The following is a 23,647-nucleotide window of genomic DNA, read 5'->3' as shown; positions in this document are numbered from 1 at the left end:
CACTACATGCTCTAGATTCTATTCTATTCTATTCTATTCTGTTCTATTCTATTTCCAACACTACACTCAGATTTTTTTAACTGTTTCATTTTAAATTTGATTTTTTCCAACACTACACACTCTAGATTCTATTCTATTCTATTCTATTCTATTCTATTCTATTCTATTCTATTCTCAACAGTACACTCAGATTTGTTTACTGTTTTATTTTAAATTTTATTTTATTTCCAACACTAAATGCTCTAGATTCTATTCTGTTCTATTCTATTTCCTACACTACACTCATTAGATTTTTTACTGTTTTATTTTAAATTTTATTTTATTTCCAACACTACATGCTCTAGATTCTATTCTATTCTATTCTGTTCTATTCTATTTCCAACACTACACTCAGATTTTTTTAACTGTTTCATTTTAAATTTGATTTTTTCCAACACTACACACTCTAGATTATATTCTATTCTATTCTATTCTATTCTATTCTATTCTATTCTATTCTATTCTATTCTCAACATTACACTCAGATTTGTTTACTGTTTTATTTTAAATTTTATTTTATTTCCAACACTAAATGCTCTAGATTCTATTCTGTTCTATTCTATTTCCTACACTACACTCATTAGATTTTTGACTGTTTTATTTTAAATTTTATTTTATTTCCAACACTACATGCTCTAGATTCTATTCTATTCTATTCTATTCTATTGCAACACCACACTCAGATTTGTTTACTGTTTTATTTTATTTCCAACACTAAATGCTCTAGATTCTATTCTGTTCTATTCTATTTCCTACACTACACTCATTAGATTTTTTACTGTTTTATTTTAAAGTTTATTTTTTTCCAATACTACATGCACTAGATTCTATTCTATTCTATTCTATTCTATTCTATTCTATTCTATTCTATTCTATTCTATTCTATTCACTAAAGTCAATTAATTGCAGGCAGGTTTATGTGTATCGTATACTGCATGCGTCATAGTCGTGGTTGCAGTTCCTCTCCGCGTCGCGGCGTGTCGCTGTGCTGCATCAACTCCTCCGCGTGAGAGGAAGTACGTCAGTGGTCCCTGTGACCAGAGGACTGTAGAGCTCACGGTAAGAGTTTATTTTATGCATCATAACTATAATAAACATAAAAAACAACATCGAAGCTGAAATGATCCGATTTGACGCGTTACATATGCGTTCACAAACTCACTAGATTTATTATAAACACACACAAATAACACATCAGAAGCTCAAAGTCACATGGAGGTTAAAAACCACACAGATTTACACACAACCGCAGATAAAACATGAAAAAAACGACAGGCAGAAATATATACGCAGATTATGAGCGATGACTTTATCGAGGCTCCGTGTCTGTCAGACTGTCAACAGTGTGTCTAACACAGGAAACACTGTTTCATAACAACACTTATACGGTTTCAGATTGAATTAACGTTATATGAATTCGTTTTTTTATTTTACATTATTATATTCGAGCAAAACATGCTGAATTACTATTATGTATGGAGCAATGTGCCTTTTTAAATGTACAGGTGCAAGAACAGTGTTTAGTGCTTTTATTACTGAGGCATGTATCTGAGACGGAGAATGAGAATATGAAGAACTTTATCTGTGGAAAGCCTGATTAGTGGTTAAAGTTACACATCAACAAGGTAAAAACTCATTAAAATGAGTTTTGAATTACTTTAACAGACTGATCACTTATGATTATGAAGCTTGTCATATTTTAAAGCTAATTCCTCTCTCTGTTTGGTTTCAGATGGCTTTCAGGCTTGTCGTGCGGAGAGTTTGTCGAGTGTCTGTGAGAGATTTCAGCAGTCTTTCCGTCACAGTCTCGCGCTCCTCGTCATTCTCATCCTGTCTGAACGCGTCTCGCGCCACACAGCCGCTCCTCTCGCGCTCGATCCCGCGGCTCCCGCTCGCCTCCAGCAGGAGCGTGTCGTTTAACGTGCAGGACCACGACGACTTCACCGAGAGGGTCATCAACAGCCAGCTGCCCGTCCTCATAGACTTCCACGCACAGTACGTACACCCCTCACTAGCTTTTGGACATCTGATTCATGGACGGACAGCAGAACTGCAGCCAACTGACCTAAAGAGTCATTTATTACTCACCCTCATGTCGTTCCACACCTGTAAGACCTTCGTTCATCTTCAGAACACAAATTAAGATATTTTTGATCAAATCTGTGAGTCCTTCATTGACAGCAAGATAATTAACATTTTCAGATGCCCAGAAAGCTACTAAAGACATATATAAAACAGTTCATGTGACTACAGTGGTTCAACCCTAATGTTATAAAGTGACGAGAATACTTTTTGTGCGCCATAAAAACAAAATAACAACTTCATTTGACAATATCCAGTGATGGGCGATTTTAAAACACTGCTTCATGAAGCTTCGAATCTTTTGTTTCGAATCAGTGGTTCAGAGCGTGTATCAAACTGCCAAAGTCATGTGAGTTCAGTTAACGAGGCTTCGTTACGTCATAAGTGTTTCGAAATTTCAATGGTTCACATGACTTTGGCAGTTTGATACACGCTCCGAAGCACTGATTCGAAACAAAAGATTCGAAGCTTCATGAAGCAGTGTTTTAAAATCGCCCATCACTGGATATTGTTGAATAAAGTCGTTATTTTGTTTTTATGGCGCACAAAAAGTATTCTCGTCGCTTAATAACATTAGGTTTGAACCACTGTAGTCACATGACCTGTTTTAAATATGTTTTTAGTAGCTGGGCATCTGTTCATTATCTTGCTGGCAATGGAGGTCTCACAGATTTCATCAAAAATATCTTAATTTGTGTTCTGAAGATGAATGAAGGTCTTACGGGAGTGGAATGGCATGAGGTTGAGTAATAAATGACAGAAATTTCATTTTTGGTGAACTAACCATTTAAGAGAAGTGTTGGGATTGATCTTAATGCTGCCATTGCAATCAAAAGATCTGCTTTAGATACTAAACTGTGTGTCTTTGCTAAATATAGTCGGTCTGTTGAATTAATATTATTATACGGTGGTTCCAGTCGTGTAATATTAATGTTATTATGATTGAAGTAATATTATTGATTGTTCATTTCAGTCTGCACATGGTAATTGATATTAATATTAGTAAATTAAAGTTATTAATATTAGATAAAATTAATATTATTAAACAAGCTTCAGTCGGTAAACCATAGTTAATATTAATATTATTAATATTACTTTATTAAAATTTATAACATTTAACTAGTTTCATTAGGTAAACAGTAATTAATATTAACATTATTACATTAATATTTTTAATGTTACTTAATTAAAATGATGATTATTAAATGGAAGTTTCATTTGGTAAACATAAGTTTTGATTAAGTCAAATATTTAAAAAATAATTTCATTTAATATTATTGAAGGAGAGTTTTGGACTGTAATTTGTAAGTAAAATTAATATTAAATAATATTATACTTAATTAAAATGAATATTAAACATAAATATAGCTGCAAGCAGCAATTACGGGGCCAAGCACAAAAACGGCACAAGAAGCCAGCCAACATGGCCGTGAGCATCAGACCAACAGCAGCAGTGAGCAATTAGAAAAAAGTTATTAGCATTTTTGTCAAGTTTGTTATAACTTTTGAGCACGAGGTGGCGCTGGTCCGAAACTTCTCAGGCTGCTTCAGGGCATTGTCCTGATGACCCATACCAAATTAATGAATTTTGGTCAAACCCATCAGAAGTTATAAGCAAAAATAGCCATTTTTCATATCTCCACTCCAGTAGGTGGCGCTGCGCCGAAACACTGTATGATGCCTCAGGTCATGCTTGTGATGACACGTACCAAGTTTGGTCTGAATATGTCAAAGCATTGTAGAGATACAGCTTCAAGAGTAATTTTTGCATCATCTCTCAAATTCTTTGCTCCGGTATACGAAAACGGTTTGACTTATCAACTTGAAATCCATAACTTTTTGTCGGCATGGTCTGAAGATGATACGGTTCAATTTTGGTGAAAATCGGAGCAAAGGTCTAGGAGGAGTTTGAAAAAGTAGGTTTTTAAAGAAAAACAATATGGCGGACAGGAAGTTCAGCTGAATATGGCAAATTTGATATCTATGTTCTCAGCATGACCCAAGGAATCTATTGAGACCAGTTTCATTACAATCGGTAGATATTATCAAAAGTTATTAGCATTTTTGTCAATTTTGTTATAACTTTTGACCACAAGGTGGTGCTGGTCCGAAACTTCTCAGGCTCCTTCAGGGCATTGTCCTGATGAACCATACCAAATTTATGAATTTTGGTCAAACCCATCAGAAGTTATAAGCAAAAACAGCCATTTTTCATATCTCCACTCCAGTAGGTGGCGCTGTGCTGAAACATTGTATGATGCCTCAGGTCATGCTTGTGATGACACATACCAAGTTTGGTCTGAATATGATAAAGCATTGCAGAGATACAGCTTCAAGAGTCATTTTTGCATCATGCCTCAAATTCGTTGCTCTGGTATACGAAAACGGTTTGACTTATCGACTTGAAATCCATAACTTTTTGTCAGCATGGTCTGAAGATGATACGGTTCGATTTTGGTGAAAATCGGAGCAACGGTCTAGGAGGAGTTCGAAAAAGTAGGTTTTTAAAGAAAAACAATATGGCGGACAGGAAGTTCAGCTGACTATGGAAAGTTTGATATCTATGTTCTCAGCATGACCCAAGGAATCTACTGAAAACAGTTTCATTACAATCGGTTAATATAGTCAAAAGTTATTAGCATTTTTGTAAATTTTGTTATAACTTTTGACCACAAGGTGGCGCTGGTCCTAAACTTGGTATGCTTCTTCAGGGCATTGTGCTGATGACCCATACCGAGTTTCATAACGATACGCTAATGCGTTCGTAAAATACAGCATTTTAGCACCAAATTTAAAATGGCCGACGGCCAAAATGTCCAATATGGGAAAATTGGATATCATTCGACTCGGCATGATTCCCCGAATCCAACGAGACCAAATTCATGATTTTTGGCCAAACCCATCAGAAGTTATAAGTAAAAATAGCCATTTTTCATATCTCCGCACCACTAGGTGGCGCTGCGCCGAAACGCTGCATGTTGCCTCAGGTCATGCTTGTGATGACAGTTACCAAGTTTGGTCTGAATACGATAAAGCGTTGCGGAGATACAGCCTTATGTCTATTTTCGCAAGCACTACGTACAATTCGTTTGCGTGTTTTTCGAAAACGGTTTGAGAAATCAACTTGAATTCCATAACATTTTGTCGGCATGGTCTGAAGATGATCTGGTTCAATTTTCGTGAAAATTGGAGTAACGGCCTAGGAGGAGTTCGAAAAAGTACGTTTTTCAGAAAATTCAAAATGGCGGAAAAATTTTCATGACGGAAAATGACGTCATATGGTGCAATCGATTCGTCTTGACCCAAGGAATCAGAGGAAAAAAGAATTTTGTTTCTAGCCCTTATGGTTCAAAAGTTATTAACATAAACATAAGTGCAACTTTGGACAGCTGATGGCGCTAGAGGGATTGAGTTAGAGACTCCAAATTTGCTATGGACAAAGGTCAGACTGTCCTCTAACTGTGTGCCAAATTTCACAACTTTCCCGCAAGCGGTTCTATGGGCTGCCATAGACTTCAAGAGCGGAAGAAGAAGAAGAAGAATAATAATAAGCGTACGGAACGCCAACAATAACAATAGGTGCCTAAGCACCTTCGGTGCTTGGCCCCTAATTTTCAGCCAAGAAACAGTAATTAATATTATTCTTATTCATTGTTATTAAACAGTAGTTATAATGATCTATATTTTATATTTGTCAAATTATTAATTCTAAAATACATTCATAATTTTTTACGTATGGTGACACTATGATGAGCATATGTTTACATTTCTGTATTAAATATAAATTTTTATGAGAGGGCAACTGGGTTTGTTCCGATTATAAAATGTGGTGTGACCAAAAACGTAATATTTATAAATTAATAGTTCATGATATTTAAGATTAAAAAAAGAGTACTTTAATAAGAAAGAATGTATTTATAAACTTTTGAAACTAATGATTAACTCGCGCACAGTCACATGTCAAAGTGTACAGAAAATATGTTACTACTTTTCCCTGGATGTTTACACCACATGACATTAAACCAAAACTTTTCTTTAAAAGGGTGTAAAGGTTTTCAGAAACAGTGTGTGTTCAGATAAGTGAACATGCGTTGTGTATTATATATAGATACTGTGTGTTTGACGACTCACTGACAGCTTTGTGTTCATTCAGGATCATGTCAGCTGATCTCAGATCAGTTTCTGTGAGCCTCACTGTTGTGGCCCACAGTTCACAGCACAGTGATTTATAGTTCTTCAGTCCGTCATGTTCATTTATATGTGATGCCATATGAACGTACATTTAAAGTGAATGTCGTAGGAAGCAGCTGATTGGTTAGTGTTTGTGTTGTAGATGGTGCGGCCCCTGTAAAATCCTTGGCCCTCGGCTGGAAAAGGCCATTGCCAAACAGAAGGGTCGAGTCACCATGGCCAAAGTCGACATCGACGAACACACAGACCTCGCCATCGAGTACGGGGTATGACAACGGTTATTAAAAAAAAAAATAATAATAATAATATATATATATATATATTTGGTTGGGAAACTTAAACTAAACAAAAATTATAAATGTTGCCTTGGCGACTAACTGAAATAAGTGTGTTTTTGTCACTTGTTTTATTAATTTATTTTAATATGCACTGAATTTTCTGGAAATAAAAACAAAAAATGAACTAAAACTGTAAATAAAAATAAATTAAAACTTATAAATAATATTAAAAAAACTAATAAAAATGACAAAAGCACAGAAAAATTTACAAAAAATGACTAAATATTAAGATAAAATGAAAAATACACTGAATTTAAAATATTAATAGATATACTCCTAGCATAGTAATATTACTAAAAATAACTCTCTCTGATTGACAGCTTAAAAAAAGGGAAAAAACCCTAAAACATTAAAAAACACTCATTACTTGAAACAATATGAGGAATGTATTTTATTTAAGCTAGTTGCAAAGGCAGTTTAAGTTGACTTGCTAAAATAACTGAAACTAACCCTTAAATAAAAACTTTAGACATTTAAATAAATAAATAAATCTGAAGCTATGACAACATCGCACAACCAAAATTACTAAAACTAAAATTAAATAAAAAAAAACGTAAAGTAAAAAATATTAATAAAAACTATAATGAATCTCAACAGCAAATTCCTCCGATTATTATTGGATGCTGATTGTTCCTGATGTGCTGTATAGGTGTCGGCCGTTCCCACGGTGATCGCCATGCGGGGCGGCGATGTCATCGACCAGTTTGTGGGCATCAAAGATGAAGACCAGCTGGATTCTTTTGTGCAGAAGCTGATTGGACAGTGAAGCTGTCAGTCACCGCCCCTCTAGTCCCGCCCACCTCCTGCTGGAAACTCCATTACATCTAATTACATACACAGACAACTGCAACCTGCTTCACCATCTGTCCTGCTTTCATTAACTGCGTGTGTGTGTCGTTACATGTTTATTAGAGGGTCTGGGGCAGTGCACCATGTTTACTGCGGTAACAATGTAGTAAAGTGTTCTCGGACATCATTCAGCCGCTGTACTTTGCTTTGGAGGAGAACTGATCGGCCGTACGACTCATCCGGTCCACACGAGGGCGACCTTCCTCTCGCTCTCCTTCCTTTTACACCTGAATGCCTACTAATGTGAAAGTGTGTGATGATTACAGACGTGTGTTTGTCTCCGTTTGGTTTTCTTTCTTTTTTGGTTATGACTGTGAATTTCGTGCAGGATGCATGGGATTGATGATGTTTAGACTTTAACTCATATAAACTGTAATATAACCAACTAGTCAAGTGAAACTATGAATAAAGCAACTGTACAATATTTAACTCGGACTGTTGGCTGGTGTTGTGTGGGTGTGTGTGTGTGTATATATATATAAAATGTGGTAACATGGGGTAAGATTTTTTCTCCTGACCATTGATGACAAAATCTCATCTCAGCACTTTTGATGAATGGTTTAAATTTTGTCATTTCATCTGAATATCAACATTTGTGAGATTTAGTCAGCCGAAACAGTTTTGAGGTTAACTGATCTAATTTTGTGTCTTTGGAAAATAATGATGAATATCAAACTTGAATATCAAAGCTTTTTTTTGTTTGTTTGTTTCTATTTCTTTATGAGGGCTTTGTGGACACAATAATGTTTTTAGATTTGTGGAGTAAAAGCTCAAGTTTTAATTTTATAGTTAAAAATATACAATTAGACCCTTGGGGTAAGATGAGCCACCCAGAATTGCCACAGAAGGCCCCAAGTGGCATGTTGTTACTTATGTTATTATTTTTAAATGTAATAATTAATGCAGTTAATGGGGTTATTATTTCCACATGCTGGGTTAAAAATAACACAAATTGGTTTAAATATGGACAAACCCAGCAGTTGAGTTAAATGTTTGACCCAACCTGTTGGGTAGTTTTATTTAACTCAACTATTGTTTAAAAATGACTGTATTGCTTGCTTAAAATGAACCCAAAGTATGTTGGAAATTAACATTTATTAATAAGTTTAATAAATAATAAACAACAAACATTTATTAAATTGCTTATTAATAAATGTTCACATTTTGATTATTATTGTTGCCTCTAGTAATTATGTGTCTGATTTTGGGTTAATTTTAAGCCAGCCATATAGTCATTTTAAACAATAGTTGAGACATGTTTAAGCTTTTGTTTTTTTAACTACATGAATTAGATGTACGTTTTAGATATATATGCTTTTCACTAAAACCTATAGGTTAGTTGAGTGAAATCGTTAAATTTGCATTCATAGTGTTGCTATTTATTATGACATATCATGACTCTTGATATTTAACATTTTGTGCTATATATGCTTAGGGCTAAGACAGCTAAATAAGGTTGTAGCATCATATCACTTTAAATTTGTACAGCCAATCACAATAACTGATCTTGCATTGTTGCTTTAACACTTGTTGACATGTAACAATAGTTTTGACTGGTCTGAGTTTTTTAAGGCGGGCAGGGGAGAGTGTTTCATGAAGCTTGTCAGAGAAATTGTAAGGAAAGTGAGACTGACATAGTAAATTTCATTCGACACTAATAAGGGTACTAAAGCAATTATAAGTACACTTACCAACAAAGCAAAGGTTTATGAACAATGTTTTGGCATGCTCTTTCAAATAAAAAACTTCATTTTTTATGAAAAGGGTCATTTTATTAAGAAATGGCTGGTTAAGCTAAAATGGGCTGCATATATATATATACACACACACACTTTTACACAGAAATTGAGGGTGAAAATCTGTTTATATGCCTAGATATATCCATACAAAATCTTAACAGTCTTTTAAAAACAATTGCCTTGCAGACAGTATGGCAGGAGGACAGGAAAGGAAAGAGAGAGATAAGAGAAAGGGAAAGGAAGATGTCAGTACAGTACAGGAAATGTTAAAGTGATTTTTTTTTATTTTGGTCAAATATGTTCTAATCTTTAACAAAATATTTGACAGATATCTGACAAGCATACACACACAGCCTACATGCACACAAAAGACATCAATGCACAAAAACACACCTATTTTAATTGCATTGTTTAATGAAATATTTGTTCAACTTTCTATTTAATAAAATTAATTTATGGTGTTGCTATAGCACACTAAAGACAATAGTGTCAATTTACTGTTAAAAATACATTTGTAAAAAATGATTTCAGCCTCTTTTTATATTGGCCCATTTTACCTGAATGTTGTGCCGTGGCTCAAGGGACCTGCTGATACTCTAACTCATCATTTTAAAACAATTATACTTTTTCACATTTAAAAAAAATACATATATATTTAAGAGACCCATGCTAATTTATAAAAATATCATTAGATCTCATGAATAGCTTGGTATTACAAGTCATTTACTAAAACGTGGCCCATTTTAGCTGACTTCACCCTATATGAGATAATGGTTGATATAATCAGTGTGTTTGTGTAGCGTGTGTGTGAATCTCTAGAGAGATCTCCAGGTCTTGTTTTAGTTCAGCCCGAGGCTCTTTTTAACTGAAGGATTCATGACCTAAATAACTACTGTGGGATTATTTCATATACCTGTCTGTCATCAAGATATGGGAAAGCTGCGTGCCTGAAACAGGTTACGGTCGGTCGCAAATACCATTTTTCTCATATTGCAGTGCAGTGATGCAATCCTCCAGGTGTGTTTTACGCAAGCTCATAATGGTCTGCCACCGTTATATCAACAAATGCTGTTTTCTTGCCCTTTTGAGATAATAGACCGTGTGTTTTGTGTGACATACTGCAATATAATGTCAATTATAAAGTGTCAATAAGAACTGAAAAGCAACAAACTCTATAGAGATGAGTTGTGTCTCTTGTGAGGATATATATATATATATATATATATGTTAAGTGACATATATCCTGCCAAGAAGGCATGACGTCACACTGTCCGTCTTCCTCAAACATCTGCGCTGCGGTTGTTCTTGCCGCATGATGTCATCCAGCAGAACTCCAGCCCACCAATGACAGCCTGCCATTACCTGACCGCACATGACATCATCACGTCACATCAGCCACAAGCACTTCCTCTCAAAAGATCGTGCGGAGCACAGTGTTATTTTATCAGTCTGTCATTGAGATACTGTTATAGTTTTTTATTCATACTTACATTAATATTTTATTTAAATGTTTTAAACGTTTATTATTATTATTTTATTTCTGTTTTAGTCTTGAAATGAAAAAAAAAAAGGTTTACATTTATGTTATATTTATATATTTGCAGTTAGCCTTTATTTTATTTCACTAAACAAAAATGGGTTGTAGTTATCTATCAAAAACTCGTCTTAATTTCTTGTTTTTAGATTTTCTGATTAACCTGACGCTTTTGTCAGAGTATGAAGTGCTGGATAAGTCACAGATCTCCCCATGTACAGTAGTCTGAGAAGACTGGGAAGTGGTAAATGAGCTGCTGAAAGGCGTATTGTTTGCGTTACTGAGACCTGCTGTCTGCGAGCGACAAACAACAGGGCCTAAGGTGAAAGAAATGACGGAATAGCGAAACTCAACACCTCTTCCGCTCTACAACAATAGACCACACCTCCACCTCTCTCTCTCCCTCTCTCTCTCTCTCACTGTGACCATATAAGGCAAAAAGACAGCGCCAGTGAGACACGCCGAACAAACGCCGCTGCAGAATTCCTCTGCGCTCTCGTTACTTTCACACTCCGTCACTTTTCCCTTACTCACGTTTAATGATTTTTTTATGTCAGGCTCTTGAAAAGTAAAAGTGTGCTTATTCGTGTTGTTCTTGCTATGCTGCATACCTCAGATGCTATAGTGATGATAAGGTGTGTATATATTTACCTGAAAACAACAGTCATTACAACACTCAAGCTCGTCGCATTGTGTGACAAGTAGAAATCAACACGCGCACGGACTAGTCGCAAAATTTACGACAGTTCTCATACACTTGTTTCAAACCTGACCATCAAGTCTTCAAGTGTGAGGGGGAAACGGTGAACAACAGCCAATGAAATAGAGCTGCGGTGACATTAACAATAGGATTTTTTCATTGGCTTTTAGATTATTATATGGAGCGATTGACTTCAGGACTATGGAACAGGAAGTGCTAAAATTCTCGTTTTTTTATTTTTTAAATTTATTTATTGGTTGATTGATTTAAAGGCACAATATGTAAGATTGTGCCTCCCATTCATTTTGGTGTCACCTTGACAGTGAATAACTTTACATCTGAGGCGTTTAAAGACTCCATGTGTCCATAATTTATTTCTAAAGATACACAACAATGTATAAAGGGCTCCATTACCTTCTATGTTACATTATGGCCCCGTAGAAACAGTTTTTGTAAAAATAGGCTAACGATTGCATCATAACCACTCGACTCTCTGTCGCACAGTAGAGAAATTACCGTACAGACAGGAGGAGAAGCTCACAGGCAATAGTATGCATTAACTTAATATGGCGTACTGGCGTTACATTTTAAAATACTATACAAACTAATTAATCAGGATACTTACTCCTGCTCACTCACGCCAAAGAACTCCCCGCTCAAGCTCGCCGTCTCTGCAAGATTAACGATGGCAGTTTTCACGCACAGCTACTAGAAGATTTACATCTGTCAGACAGGTTGCGGACGTCATCAAGCTTAGTTTGAGTCTGCGCGTCAGAAACGGAAGTGCTAAAAATCGCTAAAAATGGGCTTCACTTGTCTCAGTTGAGTTCCAATGGGGTCGCGGTGTCCATTTCTTTTACTGTCTATGCATCATACCTGCGTTACCCTTGATTTCTGGTTTAATTTTGTAGAAACCATTGAAACACTGAAGACACTTTAATAATAATATGTTTTATTAGACAGGTGAGCAACTGTTTGGATACATTCATCAACAGAAAACGAATTATGTTATATAGCTCAACACAGTAAGTCTTATTGTTTAAATCTTGTTTTCTTGATTTACCGCGAGTACCATGTTTAAGCATGCCTAATATTGATCTATCTTACTGCAGTGTGATAAGTGTCTCATAGCAGCCGCCAAGCAAATGCACAAAGTATATCAACTTTCAACACTCAGACAATATCTAATATGATTAACAATGCTGCGTTACCCCACATACGTTTGACCAGAAGAAGCGGAAGCGCCGACTGCAGCATAACAAAAGTTTTGCTGCTCTCAAGCCATGTGTTGCGCTTGTCTCTCATTAGCAATCGCTCCAACGGCCTCGTTTTTGCTCACACAGCACTCGCCCTGCTCTGCTTCATACTACAGTAGGCTTGCTACGGTAGTCAGTGTTACTGGTGTTACCGGTGTTCAGTTACCGGTTTCACCACCGCAGCACTGAGGCCAATTTTTTTTTTTTTTACTTTAACACATTAAAAATATTTGCATTTAATGCAATTAACGTAGTATCCATTTTCTGCATTATATGATCAAGGTCTTATTCATGCTAATGCTTTTAAAGCGTGACAAAGCAAAAGAGAACGTGCTGTCTGTGAATGTCCTGCCTATGTGACACACACACACAACGCACACCAGTATCGAGTTCTCTTCTGCTCTTAACGAACCATAACACACACAAATTATACCAAAATTTCAGTTTTGTTGAGTGTTTTTTAGTTATAGTAACCCACCATTCGTTTGGTGATGCTCTACACGTGTTTTTAGATGCGAAATGTGAACAGCCCCATAAGCGGTTTGACACCGGTATTACCATAGACAGTAAAAGAAATGGACACCGCGACCCCATTGGAACTCAATTGAGACAAGTGAAGCCCATTTTTAGCGATTTTTAGCACTTCCGTTTCTGACGCGCAGACTCAAACTAAGCTTGATGACGTCCGCAACCTGTCTGACAGATGTAAATCTTCTAGTAGCTGTGCGTGCAAACTGCCATCGTTAATCTTGCAGAGACGGCGAGCTTGAGCGGGGAGTTCTTTGGCGTGAGTGAGCAGGAGTAAGTATTCTGATTAATTATTTTGTATAGTATTTTAAAATGTAACGCCAGAACGCCATATTAAGTTAATGCATACTATTGTCTGCGAGCTTCTCCTCCTGTCTGTACGGTAATTTCTCTACTGTGCGACAGAGAGTCGAGTGGTTATGACACAATCGTTAGCCTATTTTTACAAAAACTGTTTCTACGGGGCCATAATGTAACATAGAAGGTAATGGAGCCCTTTATACATTGTTGTGTATCTTTAGAAATAAATAATGGACAAATGGAGTCTTTAAACGCCTCAGATGTAAAGTTATTCGCTGTCAAAGTGACGCCAAAATGAATGGGAGTCAATGGGATGCTAACGCAAGTGAAGTTCTGCTACAAGATGGCGGCACCCGGCCGACTTCAACTTCCGGTCGACTTCCTTGGGCACTGGGTATTACTAGTGTTGTCACATGTTGATTAACGGGTGGGAACATTTTCTCACCGTCACATCCCTATACTACAGTATAGGGATGTTAATTATCTCATCCATGAACATGATTTCTGTCCGAGTCCCGTGGGATTCTTTTCCACCAACTGTAGACCTGAAGTCCACACTCAATCTCGGTGTCATCAAGCTACGCCTTTCTTTTGAATAAGCGACCTCTAGTGGAGAAAAAATACATAGTGTGCCTTTAATATAAAAGCATTATTTTTTTTACAATTTCACATTCATTCTTATTCCCTTTCAGTGCAAACCAATTGAAAAAAAAATTTAATAAGCTCTTATAGGCTATAGAAATTATCTATAAAGTAAAAGCTAATAGCTAAGTTAGCTAAGCGAAGTATGTGTGTGTGTGGGAGACACTAAATACCTCTAATCTAGTCGGTGTTTACAGTAAATATGTTGTTTGAATATGCATTATTTGTCATTTAAACACTGTTTGAGTCTGATACACTCTTAACTTCACACTTCTCATTCTTAGCTGTGAGTAATGTGTTATTTCTAGTGTGAGGGAGGCTGACAAAGGAGAAAATTTCACAATAAAAGGAACTTCTCAAGAACATTCCCGAAGCGAGTGAGTCAACAAACGCCTTATCGATTGATGGTTCCTGCGCTCTGATTGGAGGAAAGTGGGCGGGAGGACAGGATGCATCGCCTTCACGCTGGCCTGCTCTTGCTCTTTTGTTGATGCTGCTGTTTTTAATTATTTTGAGGTTTTGTTTGGAGCCATTTAAGGACAAACACAAGCGCCTAGAACCTCAGTCATGAGAAAGGATCATGGGAACACAGCGTTGGGTCGCCTAAACAATTTTAGCTTGTGTTACAACAGACATTAAAAAAACTCATCTCTGGTAGTTTTCTCACAAATACAGCAAGCACAAAGGTTGTACACACACTGTAGACGTTGCATGAATGCATTCACAGTGAACGTTTGTGTGAACACACCCAGCGGCCGGGACACACCCAGACCGGGCGGCACACATCAGGAGCCGAGCGGGTCAAACTACGGGAGGAGGAGGAGAGAGAGAGGTCAGAAGTGACCTTATTTGGTAATCTGTCTCTCTCTCCCTCTGTCTGTCTCTCTGCATCTGGTATCGCTCAGCTAGAGACCTTTGACTTTGCGTTCGAAATTCCTCTAGTTGCCCAATCAGCAGAGAGAGAGACGCTGCAGCGACGCATTGATTTTTCCAACACATCGCTCCGTTCCCGAGTGGAGAGTTATAAGTGATGATTCAGGGCGACTGGAGGCTTCCACAAACATTCCTTACGTGCTGATAAAAGTCTCCCGGCAGGATTTTTACGTCCCTTTCCCTGGACATCATTCCGCATTCCTCAGATACTTCAGTGAAGCATGCAGCCGGGAGACTCTCCAGTCTCCCGCATGGGATCATTCATGCATGCGCGTGTTTACGCGTCTTTGGGTTTTGCATGAGAGACAATCTGTGACAGTCTTTCCTGTAAGCACACATTTGCATTTATGTGTGTTCAATTAGTATTCAAAGCAACTTATATGAGAAATATTCCAATATGTCATATACATTTGGATTGTATACATAAATAAGTGACAGTAAAACGCACTACACAAAATATATAATAAAGCAGACAAGCAGCTTTCACATATATTTATTTTTGCATGTACACCGAGATGTGCAGATATCATTCGGGTTTTGCATGTTTGTGAGATTTTATCTTTAATATTTTTCTTGTTTGGGATGTTTTGGTGAGTGTAAGTTTGTATTTGAATACTGAGATGGCAGTTAATCCTGTTTAAATATTCAGAATTTAATATGACAATAAAAATAATAAAATGCTAATAAAAATATTTAATTGTATTTCAATAATAAAACAATACATACAAACCCATAAGAAAAAAACAACCCAATTTGGGTTGAAAATAAACCCAGCGGTTGGGTTAAATGTTTGCCCAAACTGCTGGGTAGTTTTATTTAATGCAATATTGTTTAAAAATGACTGTATTGCTTGCTTGAAATAAACCCACAGTATGTTGGAAGTTAACATTTATTAATACGCTTAATAAGTAATAATTAAACAAACATTTATTAAATTGCTTATTAAGAAACGTTCACCTTTTGATTATTATGGTTGCCTCAATTATGTGACTGATTTTTAATTTCCAACCTATTTTGGGTTCATTTTAAGCCAGCCATATAGTCATTTTTAAACAATAGTTTGGTTAAATAAAACTGTCCAGCAGGTTGGGCATCCGCAGGGTTTGTCCATGCAACCCAACTTGGGTTGTTTTAAGCACAACATTTTTATAGTGTGTGTGAGAGAGAGATCTGTGATAAGATAAAAAACAAACTTTTAAAATAGTAAAATAAACCATATAAACAAAAATATTTGAATGAAAATAGTAAAATAAACGCTTCATATTGTGGAATGCAAGTCAACACTGCCACTCATTATTTATTAAAAGAAAGTATTTGTGAGGAAATTTCCTGATTCCAGACATTCCTCTATGTGTGTGTGTGTGTGTGTGTAAACACGGTCCGGCGACTTATATGGTCACAAAAGCCCAAAAGTCGCGCACATACCTCAGACATTAAACACACATACGGGCCCCTGCGGCCCAACTATTTCAAGTTCACCCTCTGACGCGAACTTTACCGCTCCGACACGCCCACGCGCCACTTGTGATTGGCCGAAGCCCTTGGGAATGCAGAGCGAGCGGGCTGTTATTGGAGGAGGGGCGGGGCTTGGGGCGGTGATGCGCAGCACAGGTCCCGCCCCATATCGGGACCGCACCCCGAACCATTACAGCAGGACGGAGTTCAACTAACCGAGTGGAAGAGGGAGGGAAGAGAAAGAAAGGAGAAAAAAAAAAGAGAAAAGAGAGAACGGAGCGAACTTGTGCGCAGTTGCTGCGGATTGAAAATTGAAGTTTGGACTGCAGCGACACGGATCCACACTGAGTCCCTGGAGTTTTTGACAACCATCCCCCCTGAACTCCGAGCGTCTGCATCTGATTAGCAGGTAAACCAGCCGCACGGTACCGGGTTGATCGTTACGTTCATTCCGCAGCTCCATTCAGACGCCGCGAAGTGAAGCAGGAAGCGCGCAGCGCGCCGCTGGGTGGGACCTCACTGACGCGACCTGATTTTGCAGCACATTCAAACTTCCGAGCTTGAAATCTTCACGCTTCATCTTTATTTCGTGCGAACGGGAACTGATAACCTGCGGTGACGCGTCAGATCGGCTACAATAGACGCGAGGTGAGTTTCAGGAAGTGCTCGAGCACAGGAGCACCGGCTCGCGCGGGCCTTAACGTGGTCTCCGGCGCGTTAAAACGCGACAGAAGACGTTATTTACACGGAGTCGAGTAAAGTGAGAAGTGAGCATGATGTTATAGTGGCGAGTGACGTTTCACGGGCGCTCATTACGTCATTGCTCGCGTTAAACTGGGCCGAGCGGCGCGTTTTCCGTTCCGCCCGAGCTTCAGGACAAAGCTGAATTAGCGGGTACTTACCTGAGTAGACAAATATGAACGCGCATGGGAGGTCCGGAAAGGTTTCTGACACTTTCAGGGAGTTCTGGCAAGTTGGCGACGGTTACAAATAGGTTACGCGGAGCGCGAGCGCGCTCTCAAAGTTCGATGAGCGCGGCCTCGCTCAGTGCGCCCGCGCTCGCTTTCTAAAACTGTATAATATTCAGCAGAGGCTGCAAGAAACATACATTAGACAGTTAATATTTGCAAAGCGCGCACACGGTCTTCCTGGGAGCGCGCTGCGCGAGCTCGTGCCGACTTTGCAGTACATTGTCAACTCTGTTGTACTTAAAAGAAGATTGTCTGTAAAATAGCTTTCATAAATATTCAACTTTATTTATTGTAATCTGATTGTTTTCACCACACCTATTGTTTGGCCTTCACAATGACAAGAAAACGAACAGGATGTTCATGAAGAACTGAAGTTAGTCATTTAGGGATTGACAGCTCGTTCACGCGATGACGTCAGCTCAACGTTCATGTACTGATTTGATTTCGTTGTGGTGTAGTTTAAATCACACATAATCTGCAAATATTGCAGGTATTATTGACATAGTCTAACCAGTTTCACTTTCTTAGAAGACTGTGTGTGTGTGTGACCTGGTTTTCTGCCAGGGAGTGTGTCTAGGACGCTGTGACCCATTAAAGCACATGCTGGTCTTATTCTGCATTTTGTTTTAGTTGTTCTCGTTTGTTAACCCTCACATGTTATGTTTGGGAATACTACTACTGCACAATACTGGTGCAAGCCACATCAAAATATCATATTTATTAGTTGAACGTTGTAATTACAAGTGGGAGACAATTTTCTTGAGGGTGTGCCAGTGAGAAAACATGACCGGCACAACGGATGCCACGTCTGTAGTTGACAGTAAATTTGTTGGAATGCCCTTTCTTGAATGCACAAAGTGATTTGACCACACCTGATGTCGTAATTACGTCTTCCCAACTCATAAATAGCTACTATTCAAACTTCCCAGGAGGATCTAAATGCATGAAATACGTGGACCTATTTGCCAAAATGTACAATATACAGCCAGAAGCAATGACAACCACCATTTTATATCTCAAAGTCAAAGATTAGGACATTTTGAAATGCAAATTGGCTTAAAAATGCAAAATAACCATATTTAAGTAACATATTATGCGCTGGATGTATTTTAACGTGACAAACTAAAGCATTTTCAGCATAATTGTGTGTTTTCAGTGTATAGTAAAGCAATAAGCAATAGGAAGACATGTATTGCAGTGATTTTTACCATGTTCAGAGGCTCTTAGTCCCACTGTAAATCATGGTAAAATTAGTTTCATGTTGCTTTTATAAAACAGTGACAACAGCAATATGAAAAATAAACAGCCATGATCAATAAACATTTACTTCTTTAGGCTGCTGTGGATCTCCTAAAGAGTTTTGCATTATCATTCACCGCCATCTTTCCGCATGCACTTTTCCTCAGGAGACTCGTGAGTTAAACCACTCCGTTTCCTGAGAGTAAGTGTTTGAGCGACTGTCCCGGCTAACAGGGAATGTTCTCAGAACTTTCTGGCAAAGTTACGAACAATCAGCCTTCCAGTAACGTTAACAGAACGTTTGTTCAAAGTTATCTGGTCTTTAATAACGTTCTCAAAGCATTGGCACAAAAACATCATCTATACCAGGGCCGTAACCACTATTGCCACTACAAGTCCTCCCAATAATTACAAATGGCCAAACTGCCCCCCTCCCCATATTTGAAATTCTCGCACTATAAATTACGCAGTGCTCTGTATGATGTTAGGAAGACAAAAAAGTTACATTTTTAGTCTGGTCTGAAATGATTGAGATGGCCAATCAAATCAAAGTAGGCGGGGTTTACTGTTTACGGAAGCAGAGCGTGAATTCCAGCACGAAGCGTCAGTTTAACGTTGAAAGAGTGAGGTAAATAGCGAAACATTATAATACGTTAAATGTTTTACGATAGAAATATTAAGGTGAGAATAGGGTGAATAGGGTAAAAAAATAAGTTCTCAACACATTCGGACAAAGTTCTCTCAAAGTTCCGAACAAACGTTATTAACGTTCTTAACATTTGTTCAGTTATCTGGTTTTATTAATGTTCTCAAAGCGTTAGCACAAAAACATTATCTATACCAGTGCCGTAACCACCATAGACATTGAGGGAGACGAGTACCCCAATAATCCCCCCACACACAATATTTGAAATTATTGCACGAAATTAGGATAATAAAAAGGTACAATTTTCAGTCTGTTCTGCCTCAGCGGTTTAACAGCGCTCGTCAATATCAAAATGATTGAGATGGCCGATCAAATCAAAGTAGGCGGGGTTTACTGTTTACGGAAGCAGAGCGTGAATTCCAGCGCGAAGGGTCAGTTTAACGTTGAAAGAGTGAGGTAAATAGCGAAACATATAATACGTTGAATGTTTTATGACCGGCATCCAGTGATGCAAACTACAAATACAAATGCATTGAATGCAAATATTATTTACAAAACGATTATTTCTCAACTAGAATTAGACTTTGAATTTCTTTCACGGTTCTTTTTTTTAGCTTTATGAAAAATTGGTCCCCCCTCAATGTTCAAGACTGTGCTGCATCCCAATTCGCCTACTTATACTACGTCCTAAAAATATGTACTGTTTTTGTAAAGAAAAAGTACATACTTCATAATTGCCTCGTCATAATTGCGTCTTTAACGGACATTCTGTTGCTCAGTTACGTAACTTGTAACGGTTTAAACTACCCTGTCAATCATCTTGTCACAGTTAAAATCCTCTACATATAATTAAATTTAATGGTTACAGCCTTAATCTATACATCACTCATGGAATGTTCGTCTAATGTTTTTTTTTTTAATGTTACATCTTGTTTCGGAATGCTCAGAACATTCTAAAGTAACATTCCAATAATGTTTTCAAAATGTTAACTTTCGCTTAACATTCGAATAACCAAGAAAAAAAGCATTTTTTAAATATTTTTGAGTGTTTAGAGATCAGTCAACGTTTTCATAACTTAATGGGAGCGTTCCATATTTTTGTTAGCTTTGCTGGGATCAGTGGAGGGAAAATGGCCGCGGGCCGATTGATGTTAATCCACAGGAATACTGGTGTGATGAACAGGTGTGGACTTGCAGGACTTTATTGAGCTTCAGGTGTTGTTTATCCTGCATTCAGAGCCCGTGGCATTGTGGGTAGAGTGCGCGAATGGCTGCAGGGTTTGATGGATGCAGCTGGCGTGTCTGAATGAGGTCACGTTCAGGTGCGAGGTTAGTGATGAGCGATCGTGTCTCGCCAGTATGATGTCATCCACCTGGCCTCTGATCTCCATGGTGATTAATGTTATTTCCTCTGATCTTACCCTGTGATTTCTCTGTGTTTTCTGCAGTCCAGTTCTGGATGTAAAAAATCCCTTTGTTTCTCTCCATAGAGCATTGTTGTTTTATGCGATTACATCATTTGCAGTGCTTCATGGGATGCATGGCTCATTAAAGGGATAGTTCACCTTAAAATGACCATTCTGTCCTCATTTACTGACCCTCATGTCACTTGCTTTCTTGCTCAGAAGAGGTTATAGGAAGATATTTAGAAGAATGTTAAATATGTTTATTATTTATGGTTATTTATTATAATATATTTTTTAGAAATATCAGAGATTATGTGTTTCAGTGTGGTCTTCTTTGATCATTTGACTCTTACGATTTAGACGTGCAGGAATTCAGTGTCGGAGTCATGTTGTATTATCAAATATAATAATGTATATATTTATGTTTATTACTATATATTTATATGTATCTTATATTTCATTATTATTAAATAAATATATGTAAAACATTAATTTATTTTCTAATTAAATTATTATACAATACATATTACTAGTAGCTTAACTTATAAATATATTAAATTAAATTCATAAAATGTACCTCTAATCTTTTTTTAAATAATAAATAATTAAATAATAAATTAACGCACATTTATTATTAATAATCATTACTTCAGTGGAACATTTCAAAGAATGACTCAGTGTTTATTATATTTATTATTTATGGTTAGTTATGATTATTTTTCAGAAATAGTCTTGTTTTTTTTTCTTTATATTTATTATTATTAATTTATATGTAATATATTTTATTATTAAAAAAATAGATAAATGATACATATTTTATTAAATTAACAAAATGCTAGTTTAAATGTATTTAAAAATTAATTAATAATAATAATGAATAATAAATAATGTACTTTTTACTATATGGAGCACAAAAGAAGATATTTTGAAGAATGTCCTTCCAAACCTGTTTCGACCCCGATGTTAATATTATTAAATACATTATTAGAAATTAATAAATTAAGTTAATTAAATGTAATTTAAATATATTTTTAAATAATACATAAATAATAAATTAATGCACATTTATTATTAATAATCAAATGACTTCAGTGGAACATTTCAAAGAATGTCTCGATGTTAATTATGTGTATTATTTATGGTTTGTTATAATTATTTTTCAGAAATAGCAGAGATCATAACTGTTTCTGTCTTGTCTGTCTTAGCTGATTATCAGATTCTTCTTTCTTTAGAGATTTGGACTAATTTATTATTATGTTTAACTTATATATGCATTATGCTTTGTATGCATATATAAATGCATTATGCAAATAAATAAATAAATAAATAAATACTAATAAATTAATAAATAATAAAACTAATATTCTTTTTAATTTTTTAAAAATGTTTAAATATTATTTAAAATGAAATAATAATGAATAAATACATTTTAAACCATGTATTTTTGCTATTAATAACTAAATGGCACACAAAAGAAGAGATTTTGAAAGTCAATGGGGTCCAAAGCTGTTTCGACCCCAATGTTCTTCAGAACATCTCCTTTTATGTCCTAAAGAAGAGGTTTGGAACGACATGAGGGTGAGTAAATGATGCCAGAGTGATCATTTTAGGTGAAATATATCACATTCTTGTACCGTGTCTTGCTTTTCAAATAATTTTTTCCCCCCCTTTTGAATGGGAAAATTCTTCCGCAGTGAAGTCCGTCTCGTTTTTTACATTTTACACTGCTGCTGTTTGGAGTCTTCAGGGAGTGTCCAAACTATTTCTCCTCATCCTCCTTTTCCTTTTTTGGTTTTCTTTTCTTTCCTATCTAACAGCTCTTCCCATAATGCACCTGCGTAGTTGGAGAACGCAACAATCACAGGAAATGAGCGAACGAGAGCTGATATCCAGACAAACAAAGCGCTCAGTAAAGAGCCACGTCCTGGTTGTTTGCTGGCCGTATTAACATGTGAATAAAGGTCTGGTTTCGCCATCCGTGTCGTTTAGCGCATGATTTGCTGCATGACTGCATTATGATGCACTGCAGACTCTTTCCGTCTGCTGATTGGCTGATTGCCAGGCTCATGATGTCACTTCCTGTTGCAGAAACGATGGTGGCTCAGAATAAACTGTGTCTGTCTTCGCAGGGAAAACCCGTTCTGGCTATTTCCTGGAGCCGGATCAGAGGTTTTATTAAGCTCGGCTGGTTTTGTCTTGAACTAATTGAGTCGGGTTAATAGCCAGAAGCACGTTGTCTGGTTCATCAGTAACTACCGATCGCCGTCCTGGTCCGGGCGGGACGGGTCAGGGTCTGTTTAGAGCTGGACTTTGAGCTTTGATTTCATTGGGTGTGGCGTCATCAAACGCAGATAAGCAGAGCGAGATAAGATGCAAAACCACCGAATCAAAGCGACGGGATTTACAGATAAAGATGCTCATAAATATTTACTTACTCCAGTCTGAGATTAACCGTCTCCTGATGTTATAAAGAAATATGATCAAAATCTGGTTTAGTGTTACTGATACGGCTTTTTCAAAACTGTGATGTTAAATAAATATAGATCTGGGTGGCCAAAATATTCCAGGGCGTCACTGCAAAATAAACCCCAGAGTTAAAGAAACCCTGCCACTACTCACAAATCAATGTGCAAATAAAAATATTGATTTGATTATTTGTTTTTTTGTTATATTTAAAATAATGATATTCATATGTATTATTATATGTAATATATGTATATGTATTGTTGTTATTAAATAAATATAATTATTAGTATTAAAATAAAGTATTATAAACTAAACTAAATTCTTAATAAAATA

General features: G+C 36.8%; 2 protein-coding genes across 6 annotated transcripts in view; both read left to right on the top strand.

Annotated features, from left to right (window-relative positions):
- The first annotated feature begins 1,019 nt into the window (after nucleotides 1-1,019).
- Nucleotides 1,020-7,928, top strand: txn2 (thioredoxin 2). 2 transcript variants are annotated; one of them, XM_067370534.1, is made up of 4 exons: nucleotides 1,020-1,098; nucleotides 1,772-2,034; nucleotides 6,455-6,578; nucleotides 7,300-7,928. In XM_067370534.1, exons 2-4 carry the CDS (start codon nucleotides 1,772-1,774, stop codon nucleotides 7,414-7,416), a joined length of 504 nt encoding a protein of 167 aa, XP_067226635.1. In that variant the 5' UTR covers nucleotides 1,020-1,098; the 3' UTR covers nucleotides 7,417-7,928. The 2 variants fall into 2 exon arrangements, with proteins under 2 accessions (XP_067226635.1, XP_067226642.1); XM_067370541.1 differs by lacking the exon at nucleotides 1,020-1,098 and adding an exon at nucleotides 1,136-1,664.
- Nucleotides 7,929-16,784: 8,856 nt separating this feature from the next.
- Nucleotides 16,785-23,647, top strand: part of LOC137017171 (myosin-9-like) — a 60,926-nt gene continuing 54,063 nt past the window's right edge. For 3 of the 4 annotated variants that reach the window (XM_067381154.1, XM_067381152.1, XM_067381156.1), the window contains exon 1: nucleotides 16,785-16,995. The gene's annotated coding sequence lies outside the window, so the exon portion shown is untranslated. Of the gene's footprint in view, nucleotides 16,996-17,080; nucleotides 17,235-23,647 lie in introns of those variants that run through there. The other variant, XM_067381153.1, reaches the window with a different exon arrangement.

Source organism: Chanodichthys erythropterus, chromosome 3 (assembly GCF_024489055.1).
Source record: "Chanodichthys erythropterus isolate Z2021 chromosome 3, ASM2448905v1, whole genome shotgun sequence".
In the NCBI taxonomy this organism is placed as follows: domain Eukaryota; kingdom Metazoa; phylum Chordata; class Actinopteri; order Cypriniformes; family Xenocyprididae; genus Chanodichthys; species Chanodichthys erythropterus.
The sequence above is the reverse complement of the archived record's forward strand: the minus strand, read 5'-3'. Positions and strand labels throughout refer to the sequence as shown.